General features: G+C 44.2%; 1 protein-coding gene across 1 annotated transcript in view; it reads right to left on the reverse strand.

Annotated features, from left to right (window-relative positions):
• The window catches only part of FRAS1 (Fraser extracellular matrix complex subunit 1), a 626357-nt gene that overhangs the window by 568706 nt on the left and 40366 nt on the right, over nucleotides 1-17285 (reverse strand). Inside the window, exon 2 of the mRNA XM_073637084.1 lies at nucleotides 9327-9358. Coding sequence (XP_073493185.1) covers nucleotides 9327-9358 — 32 coding nt within the window. The remainder of the gene's footprint in view (nucleotides 1-9326; nucleotides 9359-17285) is intronic.

The raw sequence follows: 17285 nt of genomic DNA on the forward strand, positions 1-17285 counted from the left end.
AGACGTTAGCGGTAAGTTCCTGGATGTAAATATTATTCTGTATCTGCACTGTGTGACTTGGAGTGATAATGTTATCTGTAAGGCTGCATTCTCACATTTGTGTGAAATGTCCGTGTGCTGCCAGAATTTTTTATCGCATGGGCCACGGACTCGTAGAGTTTTATAGATACATACCACATCCATGAAAATCATGGATCTGAGAATGAGATCTGTGAGAGTCAGAGACTGTCCTGTTCTGATCCGATTTTGAGGATTAGAATAGGACATGCTCAATGCATCTGTAACAGTGGGCAGCACACCGACACTGCACACAGATGCAGGAATGTAGCCGTATTATGTATAGCATACTCAGTATATAGTGTACTCACTTATTATGTATAACGCCGTCCTTAGTTATATAGTTTCACCTTTTTTTATGTATAACACCCTCCCTTATTACATATCAGACTCTCTAGCTCTAAGGGGTCACAGTTGGGGGATCATACTGTGTTGGGGTCACCATACTTTGCCCTGGGAGTTGGGGTGGGGTACAGTAGGGACATTATACTGCGCATGTCGAGGGATTCACCATGGGGGTATCATACTGTGTTTGGGGGACACTTTTGTTGGCATGACACTTTATGGGGCAATGAAAGAGGGATCTAGGACTACAGCAGGGGGAAAATTACTATGTACCGAATGGAAAGTTGTGAGATCTGCTCTTGTGTGACCATGACAATTATTTACATTTTTTTTGGGGGGGGGGGGGGGCAATTAGAACTTCTGCTATGGGGCCCCATGATTCCTATGTACGCCCCTGCACAGAAATCCACATTTTTCTTATATGTGAGTTATTCTAGGCCAGTGATGGCGAACCTTTTAGAGACCGAGTGCCCAAACTGCAACCCAGAATCCACTTATTTATCGCCAAGTGCCAACATGGCAAAGTAGCCTGAATACTGAGGTTTTAGTTTAGAAAAAACAACTCATACAGAGGGGGGTGGGGGGCAGAGAGCAGGAGGGGGCAGCATTGAGCAGCCACAGAAAGGAGCAGGAGTATGAGACTGCAGAAATAAAGAATGTCCTCACCCCAATCTTGGTATATGCCTCCCATCCTTGTATATATGCTGCTTCCAATTCTTGTATGTATGCTGCCCTCCCCCAATCCATGTATATATGCTGCCCTCCTCCAATCCATGTATATATGCTGCCCTCCTCCAATACATGTATATATAGTGCCCTCCCCCAATCCATGTGTATATGCTGCCCTCCCCCAATCCATGTGTATATGCTGCCCTCCCCCAATCCATGTGTATATGCTGCCCTCCCCCAATCCATGTATATATGCTGCCCTCCCCCAATCCATGTGTATATGCTGCACTCCCCCAATCCATGTGTATATGCTGCACTCCCCCAATCCATGTATATATCCTGCACTCCCCCAATCCAAGTATATATCCTGCCCTCCCCCAATCCATGTGTATATGCTGCCCTCCCCAATCCATGTATACATGCTGCCCTCCCCCAATCCATGCGTATATAGTGCCCTCCCCCAATCCATGCGTATATAGTGCCCTCCCCCAATCCATGCGTATATGCTGCCCTCCCCCAATCCATGTGTATATGCTGCCCTCCCCCAATCCATGTGTATATGCTGCCCTCCCCCAATCCATGTGTATATGCTGCCCTCCCCCAATCCATGTGTATATGCTGCCCTCCCCCAATCCATGTGTATATGCTGCCCTCCCCCAATCCATGTGTATATGCTGCCCTCCCCCAAATCATGTGTATATGCTGCACTCCCCCAATCCATGTATATATCCTGCACTCCCCCAATCCAAGTATATATCCTGCCCTCCCCCAATCCATGTGTATATGCTGCCCTCCCCAATCCATGTATACATGCTGCCCTCCCCCAATCCATGCGTATATTGTGCCCTCCCCCAATCCATGCGTATAAAGTGCCCTCCCCCAATCCATGTGTATATGCTGCCCTCCCCCAATCCATGTGTATATGCTGCCCTCCCCCAATCCATGTGTATATGCTGCACTCCCCCAATCCATGTATATATCCTGCCCTCCCCCAATCCATGTATATATCCTGCCCTCCCCCAATCCATGTGTATATGCTGCCCTCCCCAATCCATGTATACATGCTGCCCTCCCCCAATCCATGCGTATATAGTGCCCTCCCCCAATCCATGTGTATATGCTGCCCTCCCCCAATCCATGTGTATATGCTGCCCTCCCCCAATCCATGTGTATATGCTGCCCTCCCCCAATCCATGTGTATATGCTGCCCTCCCCCAATCCATGTGTATATGCTGCACTCCCCCAATCCATGTGTATATGCTGCACTCCCCCAATCCATGTGTATATGCTGCCCTCCCCCAATCCATGTGTATATGCTGCCCTCCCCCAATCCATGTGTATATGCTGCCATCCGCCAATCCATGTGTATATGCTGCACTCCCCCAATCCATGTGTATATGCTGCACTCCCCCAATCCATGTATATATCCTGCACTCCCCCAATCCAAGTATATATCCTGCACTCCCCCAATCCAAGTATATATCATGCACTCCCCCAATCCATGTATATATCCTGCACCCCCCAATCCTAGTATACATGCTGCCCTCCCCCAATCCATGTGTATATGCTGCACTCCCCCAATCCATGTATATATCCTGCACTCCCCCAATCCAAGTATATATCCTGCACTCCCCCAATCCAAGTATATATCCAGCACTCTCCCAATCCAAGTATATATCCTGCACTCCCCCAATCCAAGTATATATCCAGCACTCTCCCAATCCAAGTATATATCCTGCACTCCCCCAATCCAAGTATATATCCTGCACTCCCCCAATCCAAGTATATATCCTGTACCCTCCAATCCTTGTATATATGCTGCCCTCCCCCAATCCATGTATATATGCTTCCGTCCCCCAATCCATGTATATATGCTGCACTCCCCAATCCTTGTATAAATGCTGCCCTCCCCCAATCCATGTATATATCCTGCACTCCCCCAATCCATGTATATATGCTGCCCTCCCCAATCCATGTATATATCCTGCACTACCCCAATCCTTGTATATATGCTGCCCTCCCCCAATCCATGTATATATGCTGACCTCCCCCAATCCATGTATATATGCTGCCCTCCCCCAATCCATGTATATATGCTGCCCTCCCCCAATCCATGTATATATGCTGCCCTCCCCCAATCAATGTATATATCCTGCCCTCCCCCAATCCATGTATATATCCTGCCCTCCCCAATCCATGTATATATCCTGCACTACCCCAATCCTTGTATATATGCTGCCCTCCCCCAATCCATGTATATATGCTGACCTCCCGCAATCCATGTATATATGCTGACCTCCCGCAATCCATGTATATATCCTGCACTACCCCAATCAATGTATATATCCTGCACTACCCCAATCAATGTATATATCCTGCCCTCCCCCAATCCATGTATATATCCTGCACTACCCCAATCAATGTATATATGCTGCCCTCCTCCCCATTCATCGCATAAAAAAAAACAACATAATAAACGCTCCTACTCACCTTCCTTCCTCTCCCGCGCAGCGTCCTCTCCTGTAGCCGGCAGCTGACTCCAGCGTCCTAGCGACAGGGGCGCATGATGTCACTGCCATGTGCCCCTGTCGCGTGTATGCGGACGTCAGCTGCTAGCTGCTGGCCTCTGATTGTCCAGCAGCATGTATTGCGGCGCACGGGCCTGTCAAGTTTGTGCGTTGCAATACACTTCAGCTAGATGTGCAGGGCTGTGGAGTCGGTAAGCCAAACCTCCAACTGACTCCTCAATTTCCATGACACCGACTCTATGACTCCCTCATACATGGCTCATGTTTAAGTGATAAATTTACTGTAGCACAGATTAATCTCAGCTAAAAGTCTAGACCCTTAGATCAGGAATAGCACAGACATTTTTAGGACATTTCATTACTTTCCCAAATTCTTATGACAAAATATTCCCCACAAACTGCATTGAACTACTGTACCCAATGTATTATATATTTTAGGAGTCGGAGTCGGTCCATTTTATACCGACTCCACAGCCCTGTAGATGTGTGTCCGATAATGCACATCTAGCTGAAGTAGGGGCTGGCGTCGGCAGTCGGCGGGCTCAGAGTCCTCACCCGCCGGGACCGATCCAGGAGCGCTAGTGCTGCGGCGATGGCGCGCGTGCCCTTAGGGAGGGCTCTGTGTGCCCCCTCTGTCATGCGTGCCATAGGTTTGCCAGCACTGCTCTAGGCTATGGTCCGGACACTGATCTGCATGAGAATCTGCCTCCAGGGTTTATGTTAAATGAAAGGGGGCTTTACCAATATGAGACCTGTAACTAACATAGAACAGTAGTACTGAACTTTGTCTCATAAACATATTAGCAGCTGCAGCTCTCACAGCTCTGCTGGTTTGCAGCCCTGTCTGCCTGTGAGATGTGTCAGATATAATCACACACAGCTCTGCAGTGAGATCAGGAGAGCAGAGAGCGGCTGTTACACATCACACTGGTATTGACCCCATCTATATGTAATAATCTCTGGAAGCAGATTCTCATACAGATCGGTGTCCTGAACATCTCATTTACATATAAGAAAAACGTGGATTCTCTGGAACAAGACATCGCATCGCAGATATCATGGTATAATTTTATTCAGCTTCCTATGACCTGCATGCCCATATAGACCGCTTAGGAAGGTTGATCCTACTGACAGATTCCCTTTAAAAAAAATGTAAATCCCACAGAAGTGCATAAATCTTGATCTGTGTGTTTAAAACTAAATGTTATTTTATACAGTCAAAATACTGAATCTCAACTGTATCAAATTGCAAGTCAAGAAAGGTGCAGAGAAATCTAAAATATTTATCTAGTTCAGCTGTCATTTCCCAGGATTGCAATGTGAAAGATAAAAGTCCTCGAAACATGGATTTCACATAGAATTATTGATGAGGTTATCTAGAGCAGAGGTCCCCAACCGCCGGTCCGCGGACCAGGACCGGGCCGTTGGGGTTTTTCAGCCGGTCCGCGGCGCCGCTGACCAGGGCCGGCGTCAGCACCCGGGCAAATGCCGGGGCTCTGAGCAGGCAGAGGGGCCCACTGGCGGTCGCGCACCCCGCTGAGCTATGGGCGGAGGAGAGCGGTGTCAGCGCCCGCCCTTCTCCGCCGCTTGCTCAGGGCCCCGGCAGCCCGATACTTACCTCTCCCCGTGCCTCCGCAGATCCGCTGTCTTCCTGCTCTGCGCTCCCTGTGACGTCTCAGGTCAGAGGGCGCGGTGACGTCTTTACACCGCGCCCTCCCCTGAGCCGTCACAGGGAGCGCTGAGCGGGAAGAAACGACAACGCTGGAGTTCGGAGCCGAGCAGCGAGCGGCGGGCAGCAGGTAGCAGGTGAGGAGAAGGGAGGTGAGTATTTGATTTTTTTTTTTTTTTTTTAATGTATGGAGGCATGGGGCATTATAAAGAGGGGAGGGGGGGCATCCTGCATGGGGCATTATAAAGAGGAGGGGTGACAGCCTGCATGGGGCATTATAAAGAGGGGAGGGGGGGCATCCTGCTTGGGGCATTATAAGGTGGGGAACAGCCTGCATGGGGCATTATAAAGAGGGGAGGGGGGGCATCCTGCTTGGGGCATTATAAGGTGGGGAACAGCCTGCATGGGGCATTATAAAGAGGGGGGGATTCCTGCTTGGGGCATTATAATGAGGAGGGGTGACAGCCTGCATGGGGCACTATAAGGTGGGGACCAGCCTGCATGGGGCATTATAAAGAGGGGGGGATTCCTGCTTGGGGCATTATAATGAGGAGGGGTGACAGCCTGCATGGGGCATTATAAGGTGGGGACCAGCCTGCATGGGGCATTATAAGGTGGGGAACAGCCTGCACGGGGCATTATAAAGAGAGGGGGGGACATCCTGCATGGGGCATTATAAAGAGGAGGGGTGACAGCCTGCATGGGGCAGTATAAAGAGGAGGGGTGACAGCCTGCATGGGGCAGTATAAAGAGGAGGGGTGACAGCCTGCATGGAGCATTATAAAGAGGAGGGGTGACAGCCTGCATGGGGCATTATAAAGAGGGGGGGTGACAGCCTGCATGGAGCATTAAAAGGGGGGGGCCTGTATGGGGCATTATGTGGGGGGGAACAGCCTGCATGGAGCATTATAAGGGGGGGGGCAGCCTGTATGGGGCATTATGTGGGGGTAACAGCCTGCATGGAGCATTAAAAGGGAGGGGCCTGTATGGGGCATTATAAGGGGGGGGACAGCCTGTATGGGGCATTATGTGGGGGGTAACAGCCTGCATGCAGCATTATATGGGGGCCAGTATCCTGTATGGAGCGTTATATGGGGGCCAGTATTCTGTATGGAGCCTTATATGGGGGCCAGTATTCCGTATGGGGTCTTATATGGGGGCCAGTATTCCGTATGGGGCCTTATATGGGGGCCAGTATTCCGTATGGGGCCTTATATGGGGGCCAGTATTCCGTATGGGGCCTTATATGGGGGCCAGTATTCCGTATGGGGCCTTATATGGGGGCAAGTATTCCGTATGGGGTCTTATATGGGGGCCAGTATTCCGTATGGGGCCTTATATGGGGGCCAGTATTCCGTATGGGGCCTTATATGGGGGCAAGTATTCCGTATGGGGCCTTATATGGGGGCAAGTATTCCATATGGGGCCTTATATGGGGGCAAGTATTCCGTATGGGGCCTTATATGGGGGCCAGTATTCCGTATGAAGCGTTATATGGGGGCCAGTATTCCGTATGGGCGTTATATGGGGACCAGTATTCCGTATGGAGCCTTATATGGGGGCCACTATTCTGTGTGGAGCGATTCACCGGTTTCTGAGCTATTGTAGAATTTACAATAGATATTATGGATTTATAATGTTTTCTGCCATAGCCGTGACAGCTCGCAGCTCCCGGCAGAGAACATTATGCAGGACGGGGTGGGGCGTCGGGCGGGTCTTAGTGACGCAGCCCTCCACAGCACAGCATGGTACCTGTTGTACGTCACGGGGCGGGTCTTAGTGACGCGGCCCTCCTGCACAGCATGGTGTGTTCCTGACGGGGTGGGGCGGCAGGCTCTCCTCACTGACACGCCCCCGGCAGAACATGTTATGTGGGGCGTGCTGGGGCAGCAGACTGGCTTCAGTGACGCGGCTCCCGGTACCGGTGTTCAGTGTGTAGCGCTGCTAAGCAGCAGCGCTGTATACACTGACGCTCAATGTACAATGCTGCTACTTAGCAGCGCTGTACACCGAGGTCCCGCCAGCATCCTCCCCATACAGCTCCACCCCTCCATAACCCCACCCCCATATGACCAAAGCCCCGCTCCCACCCCCACCGGGCCATGGAAAACTGGTCTTGCTTAAAGCCGGTCCCTGGTGCAAAAAAGGTTGGGGACCTCTGATCTAGAGAGTCCATTTATCGTTCCCTAAGGATGGGAGATCCATAAAAGATTTTGGCAAACTTTATCAACATATCTGAGCAATATTCAGAACCATTCATTTTTAGGCAGGAGTATGTATGAGCAGCAATGTTAGAAAGCTACTGTAATCCCAGCAAATGAACAGCATAATGTGAGGTAATTTAAATTATTACTCCTTTATCATATTATATGTCATTAATGTTAGTACATTTGATCTGGTGTATAAAATGTGTAACTTTTACTGCATCCATTTTGATATATGGAAGAAATCAGGAGAAGATCACTTCAATCCACCATAAATAACCAAATGAAAAGTATAACAGTATAAAAACCAGGGCTGTGGAGTCGGAGTCGTGGTGTCTGAGGTTTGGCTTACCGACTCCACAGCCCTGATAAAAACCTAACCTAACAATCTGAGCACAGTATAAAGAATAGATAAAAAACACATTAGGAACGAGAAGCTGTAAAATAAAATTTCCAAATATTCCTTTGGATGACAGCTGGGAAATCGTGATATAATCTACATAACATACAATACATTCCTTTATTTTATACATTGCGCTTTGTGAAGGACTTTATAGATCTAGCTTACTGTCGTTACCGATGACCAAAAATGTTAAACGATCTTTTTTTTTTTTTTTTTTTTTTTTTTTAAAAAAAACAACGTTCATAACAGGAAAGGACTGGACTTATCCCAAGAGCAAAGGGGTCTAAAAATGTACAATTTCTGCCTTTTTGGGTGGTGTCAGAAAATGTTTAATTTCTAGACTAATAAAAAGTTAGATTGGCACCTGAAATGGCCAAACTGGCAATTTAAAGGGTAGTCTGCTACCAAGATAATTATGGCATATCCTTATCATCAAAATTAAATTGGTCTGAGACTCAACACATACACCAATCAGCCAGTACCCTGTGCTGTGTCCGTCAGATATTTACAGTGTACAGAGCCGAAACATTACAGCTTTATACAGTGTCTTGTGGTCTTTCTCAAGTTCTGCAGCTAAGCTCCCATTGAAGTGAATAGGAACATAGCAGCAGTATTTGTGAATGGTCACTATACAGAATACGAAGATCTGGTGCTCCGACTCTGTACATTGTGAACTTGTGGCAGGCATCTGACATCTCAGTCCCAGACAACACCTGTAAGTCTACGTTTAGGGTTGTCTAGGTTTGGGACAAAAGTCTGTTGTCACTCTATGTGACTACAGATTACTAAATCTTGACAGCATGCAGTGCACACATTGTCACGATTCCACGATATTACCAGGGCAAGCGGACAGTCACATGAAACATTTATGGTCACATGCCAACCAGACTCATCCAGCTTCTCTCAATTCTCTTCTATTGAGAGAAGCAAGACACGTCTAGTCGGCATGTGACCTCAAGTAAACAAATCACATATATGCGGTCATGTGACTGCCCAACCACACCGGGAATACCAGGGAATCTTGTCATCTTCTGTACCGGAAACTGTCACAATTGAGCATTCATATACAGTATGACTGCAGACTTTTACCCCAAGCCTGAACAACCCTTATAACTAAAAGATAAAACAAATCAAAAACTGCTTGCTACTTGTTTACTATGTCATACAATGAAATATTAGAACGTGTGAGTTTCCATTAAGTTTTAATTGTCTTAGCAGCTGGTTATTGAGGATGAAATAGGTGTACTGACAACAAAGATGAGCATGCAGTGAGTACAAGACAACAAGCAATGCATCACCGCATGATAAGAAAGCCTCAGTACACTTTTTTCAGATGAAGATAGTCCGGTTGCTAATTTTCCAGTATGCAAGATGGAAGTGCATATCTAAACAATTGCAAGATGCTACAATGAAGTAGAAAATGTCATCTATTAACAGAAAAACTGACATACCGCAAACAAGGAACCCTGGAAGATACAGGCACCTGTGAGGAAAGAAAAAAAGAACAATTAGATGGACTTATTTTATAGAAACTAAGTATAACACTGACACTGTTACTATGATGTTGCTGGTAGCAAAAACCAATACAAGTTTAGCAGTCATAAGAATTTTTGCTAAAAGAGAAATTCCTTAAAGGGGTTTTCCCACGAACAAAAGTTAATTTTAATCAATAGATTTTGGAATAATAATAATTTCCACAATTGGATGTGTTTAAATATAATGTTCCTGTGCTGAGATAATCTTATAAATGTGCCCCTGCTGTGTACTGTGTAATGGCTGTGTCTGACCTTACAGGAACATGGTCTGATCATACCACGTCTCCTGGGCAGGGGAGGAAGGAAGAGAAAGTATACAGACATTACAGCACAGAATCACAGACAATTTCTTTTTGTGAGATAAAACCTTTCCCTGCCTGTTTTTAAAAAATGTTTTACTTCAAAGAAAGAATCAGTTGCAATCCCATATTATAATGTATGTATATTCGTTTGCATCCTCCCCTGCCCAGGAGACGTGGTATGATCAGACCATGTTCCTGTACGGTCAGACACAGCCATTACACAGTACACAGCAGGGGCACGTGTATAAGATTATCTCAGCGCAGGGACATTTTATTTAAATGCATCCAATTGTGGAACTTGTTATCATTCCAAGATCTATTGATTAACATGAACTTTTGTTTGTGGGAAAACCCCTTTAAGTGAATCTGTCAGCACGATTTCACCCCAAACTATTTATACTGTATGTGCATGTAGCTCTTTCAAATACAAATCCTGCAATACCTTTACATTGTCAGTCCATTCCTCCATTAATGAGAAATCAGCTCTTGAATTAATATGCAAATGAGGCTGTAAATCTGAAGCCTCTGTCACTCCAGCTCTATTCCCTATCTAGCATCACCTGCTACTGCTTGGCAGACAGCTCCATAGCCTGAAGTCACACAGCATAAAGGTTGTCTGGGTGAGCCTCATAAGTTTTATTTTAAAAAATGTGTTGTGGACAGGATTATGCTCATAATTGTGCAGTATGCCTCACAGACTGAGGAGGAGGAAAACCAATAATATTTTTACATTATGTCCCCAACATATTTGTTAAAATGAAGATACAGTGGTCAGCCCCTTTAGAGGGAGCCTGCCCCCCATAACTTGATTTAAACTACAGCCTTATAGGGATCTTAGCTGCTATATTATGGGGTCGTCTCAGTGCACCGTCCCACTCCCTCAGTCGCCATATTGCGCATCTCTCCTCAGCTTGATAGTGCTCGCCTTACCAGAGGAAGTGCTGCCTTAACAGGTGCCCAGCGAATGCTCTTGAAGAAGCACTTGCATCAAAGTTTTTATCCTCTTAATATATTGCAATCATATTATATAGCACTGGGTACTCACAATTGCTCATTTTGCCTTTCTACCCAGCTAATTCTTCTCTTTTGTCTGCTCTATGTAAAAATAGGAAATATTTTTTTTCTGGTAGAAATTATTCCCCTCGTCAACTCCTGACCCACCTGCTCTGTTCCTCACCCTTGCAAGGGACTTTGCAGTGACTTATGACTCATACAAGGAAAATTAACCTCGTTTCTACATAGAGATTAGGAGGATTCAGCTAGTCAGTTTTTAATCACGTGAGGTCATAGACCTAATGGAAAAGTGAAGAATTAGCTGGATAGAAGGGCAAAATGAGCAATTGAAAGTGCACAGTGCTATATAATATGACTGCAATATATTAAGATAAACATGTTGATGGGAGAAGTGCTTCTTTAAACACATACATACACACACGGTCAGTGCGGACAGCCGCTTGCTGCACACAAGATTACACAGTAGCTGCTCACAGCAGATAGGAGAGAGGAATGAGAGAGCACCTGTACTGACACTGTGCAGGTTCCTGCACTGTCAGTACATATGTGCAGTGCCAGTGATTTAGTTCAGGTAGAGCTCGCACTGGGTAAGCGAGCACAGACAATCAATCTAGGTGGTGGAGGTGTGTGATATGCTGATTAAGGGTACAGCATTTTTTTTAGTGCAGAAATGTTGCAATTCTGCATATAAAAATGTTACTGTGATTTTACATGCATCTTTACAGGCTCCCCATAAACAGTCTAAAAGAAAAAAAAAACAATTCAAGGTTCCACTGTGTCTTCATATGAACAGTGGACACAAATTTTCATAAAATCACATCCATTTGTGTGAACTTTTAGACGCAGCAGAAAAATGCAGCATTTAAGCTATATGGAAACATGGCCTAAAACTTGAATATTTCCTACAAGGCATGTGTTGAAGCAGTTCTGAAGCTGCCTTGGGACTGAAATCTTTACTGCAGATATGATTTTTGTAGGGTGTAAGTTCACTATACAGTCATGGCCAAAAGTTTTGAGAATGACACCAAAATTATATTTTCACATGATCTGCTGGCCTCTGGTTTTTATTAGTGTTTGTCTGATGTTTATATCACATACAGAAATATAATTGCAATCATATTATGAGTACCAATAGGTTATATTGACAGTTAGAATGAGTTAATGCAGCAAGTCAATATTTGCAGTGTTGCCCCTTCTTCTTCAAGACCTCTGTAATTCTCCCTGGCATGCTCTCAATCAACTTTTGGACCAAATCCTGACTGATACCAGTCCATTCTTGCATAATCAATGCTTGCATTTTGCCAGAATTTGTTGGTTTTTGTTTGTCCACCCGTCTCTTGATGATTGACCACAAGTTCTCAATGGGATTAAGATCTGGGGAGTTTCCAGGCCATGGACCCAAAATCTCTATGTTTTGTTCCATGAGCCATTTAGTTATCACCTTTGCTTTATGGCAAGGTGCTCCATCATGCTGGAAAAGGCATTGTTGGGCGCCAAACTGCTCTTGGACGGTTGGGAGAAGTTGCTCTTGGAGGACATTCTGGTACCATTCTTTATTCATGGCTGTGTTTTTAGGCAAGACTGTGAGTGAGCCGATTCCCTTGGCTGAGAAGCAACCCCACACATGAATGGTTTCAGGATGCTTTACAGTTGGCATGAGACAAGACTGGTGGTAGCGCTCACCTCTTCTTCTCCGAATAAGCTGTTTTCCAGATGTCCCAAACAATCGAAAAGGGGATTCATCAGAGAAAATGACTTTGCCCCAGTCCTCAGCAGTCCACTCCCTGTACCTTTTGCAGAATATCAGTCGGTCCATGATGTTTTTTCTGGAGAGAAGTGGCTTCTTTGCTGCCCTCTTTGAAACCAGCCCTTGCTCAAAGAGTCTCCGCCTCACAGTGCGTGCAGAAGCACTCACACCAGCCTGCTGCCGTTCCTGAGCAAGCTCGGCACTGCTGGTAGTCCGATCCCACAGCTGAAACAGTTTTAAGATACGGTCCTGGCGCTTGCTGGTCTTTCTTGGGAGCCCTGGAGCCTTTTTGACAACATTGGAAGCTCTCTCCTTGAAGTTCTTGATGATGCGATAGATTGTTGACTGAGGTGCAATCTTTGTAGCTGCATACTCTTCCCTGTTAGGCCATTTTTGTGCAGTGCAATGATGGCTGCACGTGTTTCTTTAGAGATAACCATGGTTAACTGAAGAGAAACAATGATACCAAGAACCAGCCTCCTTTTAAAGTGTCCAGTGATGTCATTCTTACTTAATCATGACTGATTGATTGCCAGCCCTGTCCTCATCAACACCCATACCTGTGTTAATGGATCAATCACTAAAACGATGTTAGCTGCTCCTTTTAAGGCAGGACTGCAATGATGTTGAAATGTGTTTTGGGGGTTAAAGTTCATTTTCTGGGCAAATATTGACTTTGAAAGAACAGTAATTGCTGTTAAGCTGATCACTCTTTGACAATCAGGAATGCAAATTGCCATTACAAAAAATGAAGCAGTAAACTTTGGAAAAATTACTATTTGTCTCATTCTCAATACTTTTGGCCATGACTGTAGGACTTACAAAGTAGTTTAAAGTGAGTTTTGTAGAGAACAGACTTCCTTTAAAGAGGTTATCCGGGACATTGCTTGTTTTTTTCGTATGGAGTGATGAACTTACAGGCAGGTAGTTGCTACCTGACTGTTCTGCCCGGCGCCAATTTCGGCAAGCTCGGTGGTCAAGGATCACTCCTGCCGATGATTCCTCTGCTTCCGCTGATGTCACGTTGACAGAGTAGCTTCTTCTCTTACACTATGCTCTGCAGGTGGGACGTCTCTGCCAATGCCATTGTGATTGACAGCTGACTCTGCTGCCTAACAGCACTTGGACCGAAAATACAGTTCTGTGAACTTAGCCCAAGGGCTGCTTCAGACGTCTAGGCAAACTGGTCTTAGCACGAACCGGCCATGGCTCACTTTGCGTGAACTTTTAGGTAGAGCAGAAAAAAATGCAGCATTTAAGCTATATGGAAACATGGCCCAAAAATTGCATATTTCCTACTAGGCATGTGTTAAAGCAGCTCAGCGTGAAGATGTCTTTTGTCGTAATAAACTGGAACTTCCTACTTCCATTATTTACATCTTTCAGTCTGTAATTCTACATGTCTGTATCAATAGGCCTTTTATAACAGTTTCATCTCTTCCTAGCTACATCTTAAGGATAAGTCACACTCAAGCTTCACATCAACCCTAAATGACATGATCTTATATGCTGCCCCAGGTGCAGGGAAGTAAAGTGACTTGGCCTCTAAAAGGTCACTGTTGGTCTAGGGGATTATCATAGCAATAGACTAGTGTACTCTACAGCTCAGACTGAGCTCTAACCATTAATTGTAAGGTAGGCAGACACAAACTTTCCTTTCTCAATGGTTTAATGACAGACAGGCTAGAAAGAAGCCAGGTAACATTTTATGTGCTTTCAATATACAAGCCTCATGTAAGTAGTGAAGGTTTCAGCATGAGTATCCTACAAATGCAACCTGCAGTAAGGCAAGATAATTGATGCAGGACCCTAGTAAAAAATTACCCAAGTGGATAACTTTTATATTAATCCTTACTCTGCTAAGGACATATGCAATAACCTTTAGCTTTAAATATCAGGGCAAACGCTTAGGCTTAGTGCCCACGATGCAGAAATAAAGCAGAAATTTTCCTGAGCATTTCTGCATCTCCTTGGCAGAAAAACGCATGCAGTTTTTACATGCGTATTAGCCATGCGTTTTTCCAATGCATTTTATAAGCAAATCTGCATGCAGAAACGCACAAGAATTGGTCATGTCCGGATTTTTTCTGCGAGTAAAATTGGCGCAGAAAAAATCCTGACCATGTGCACAGAACTTGCAGAATGTCATAGGAAGTCATGGGATAAGGTATGCAATGCGTTTCTGGAGCGTTTCCGTGCCGCAAATCCGCACCAAAAACACATCGTGGGCACACAGCCTTAGTCTTGGGCCCTGATTTATCAAGACTGGCATTGTTCACACCGATCTTGATAATGGGTGTGGAGTCAGAGGCGCCCGATTCAATAAGAGAAGTGTCTTAAAAGTAACGCAAAAGGTATGCCACAACTCATCATGAAATAGAAGAGCAGGCATCACCACGCCCCATACCTGCTCATTTTGGTGGAGCGGACCAAAACTGGTGTAAAAATTATGATAAAAGGTTCTACAATACAGCAAAGCAAATTAAAAGAAAAAAAAAACTTTATTACTTCATTAACATAGTAGCATGGGCATAAATATATGCTGTTTCATTTGAGTCTGGCTGACTTTTAATCGTAATTTATCTACAGTAAACCGTCAGACTAGAAATGCGTTGGGTATTTTCTATGCCCATGTTACTAGTTGCTGAAGTCACAAAAACTATTTTTTTGCTTTTAATTTATTCACTTTGTTGGACTGAAAAACCTTTATTCATCATTTCAAACAAAGCTGCTTGATATCTCACACACCTTATCGTGCATAGTGAAGTGGATTGCACAGTAGCCAGATTGAATAACATACATATATTGGATGGGGTGAGCTGTATCCACAAACTTTCTTATACTACTGGCATAAAAATGCTAAAAGTATCGAGTTTGTGCAAAAATATTGTGATTTTTCAAAGCGTTTTATACCAGTTTTCGTCTAATTGAAGCTGCTGAATATGCGAGAATGTGTGTGTAGCCATGGACGTAAGGGGCAAGTATGAACCTTTATATTTAGTGGGCTTTGTGCATCTCTTGGGTTACATGGGTCAAACTTTTAGCAATAAACATGATTTTTTATGCTTTCATACAAAACGTTATGCTTTGATGAAACATTGCATGAAGGTGCTGATAAATTTAAAGTGCTGGGGGGCATTTTCACAATGTGCAGAAAATATATTCATACAACCATATAATAAGCTTTTTGTTATTTTATTATTTGTGTTGTTAGAAGTGTGCAAATTGTATAAAGGAATAAGTGTTCCACTTTAGATGTACCAGTCAATGCCCGGAAGTGATAAGCAGCTCATAAAAAGAATATGTTAAATATTTTGTTCAAACATTTTTTATTACAAAGCCTGTAAATGAACATTATACCTGAGACACAGTCGCACACATCTTAACATCGCAAAAGAAGAGTGAAACCTCTGTTATCTACAGAGAGCAGCACACTGTGCTCCCTTTATAATGTGTATGTGACAAATCGCATAAAAAGATGGCAATTCTAAAAATATACTATAAACATCAAAACTAAAATTAGCAAATTTAGTAAATCTAGACTGCATGGTTACAGTGCATAAGTTCCAGCAGTGGGTTACTGATGTACAGGCGTGCCTCAAATGTATCTAGCCTATGTCTAAGGGTGCACTCTGAATAATTATTAGGCAATTTGTATTTTTTATTATTAATTTCATTTTTGAACAACCACAGTGCCATTGGTCAATCCAAAAAGTTAATTATCTTTAAACCTGAATATGTACTTAAAAGTGAGGTTTTAAGAAGAATTTCTTAGAAGAATATCTATTTGTGCAGAATTATTATGCAACTAAATGAAAAACTTAAATTTTCCCATCTCAATTCTTTATTTTCATCTGTTAAAGTGAGAATAATAACCAAACAACTCAAAATGTACAAAAATACATTTCTGACATTTAAAAAAAATATATCAGTGACCAATATAGCCGCCCTCCTTTTCAATAACAGTTATAAGCCTTCCATCTATAGAGTCTAGAAATTTCTTAATCTGTTGACAATCAACTTTTTGGGCAGCACCAACCACAGACTCCCCAGACACTGTTCAGAGAGATGTATAATTTTCCTTCACAGTAAATGTCCAGTTGAGGAAGGGCCCACAAGTTCTCAATAGGGTTTAGATCAGGTGAGGAGGGGGCCTGGCTCCATCAAACAATCACGCTCATCTCATCAGTCCATAAAGCCTTTTAAAAAAAATTGTCTTCAGATATTTCTTGGCCCACTGTTGCAGTTTCAACTTCTGTGTCTTGGTCAGTGGTGGTGGAGTTTCAGCCTTCCTTACCTTGGCCATGTCTCTGTGCACTGAACACCTTGTACTTCTAGACACTCCAGGGAGGTTGCAGTTCTGGAATATGACGGCACTGGAGGATAACAGGTTCCAGGTCGCCTCATGTTTGATTCCTCTCAATTTTTTACAGTGTGCTTCTTTTTATTTCAAAGCAGTTTTTGAAACCCTGCTGACTATTTGTAGCAAAACCTTTAAACTTTTAATGGTTCTGTGATCATGTTCCAAAATATTAGCAATTTCAAGAGTGTTGCAAAGACTTTTAAAGGGGTGGTCTGAAATACCAATTCATTTTCATCCTAAATCTCTGTTTTATGCCGTAATCTAATCTATTTTCTAAATTCCCTAACTACACTATCTAACTGATTTTCCTTGTTTATTACAACCTCCTTTTTGATGACTTTTCGTTTGAGACTCCAAGTGCTTGCTGGGATACTCAAACAAAGCATCATCGGGGAGCAGAAGCAGCGGTAACTGCTGCCACCCCTGCCCCCTCCCTGATACGAAGAGTC

This window comes from Phyllobates terribilis, unplaced genomic scaffold (assembly GCF_046119375.1).
Source record: "Phyllobates terribilis strain yellow unplaced genomic scaffold, ASM4611937v1 Scaffold_1__5_contigs__length_1240528914, whole genome shotgun sequence".
Classification (NCBI taxonomy): Eukaryota; Metazoa; Chordata; class Amphibia; order Anura; family Dendrobatidae; genus Phyllobates; species Phyllobates terribilis.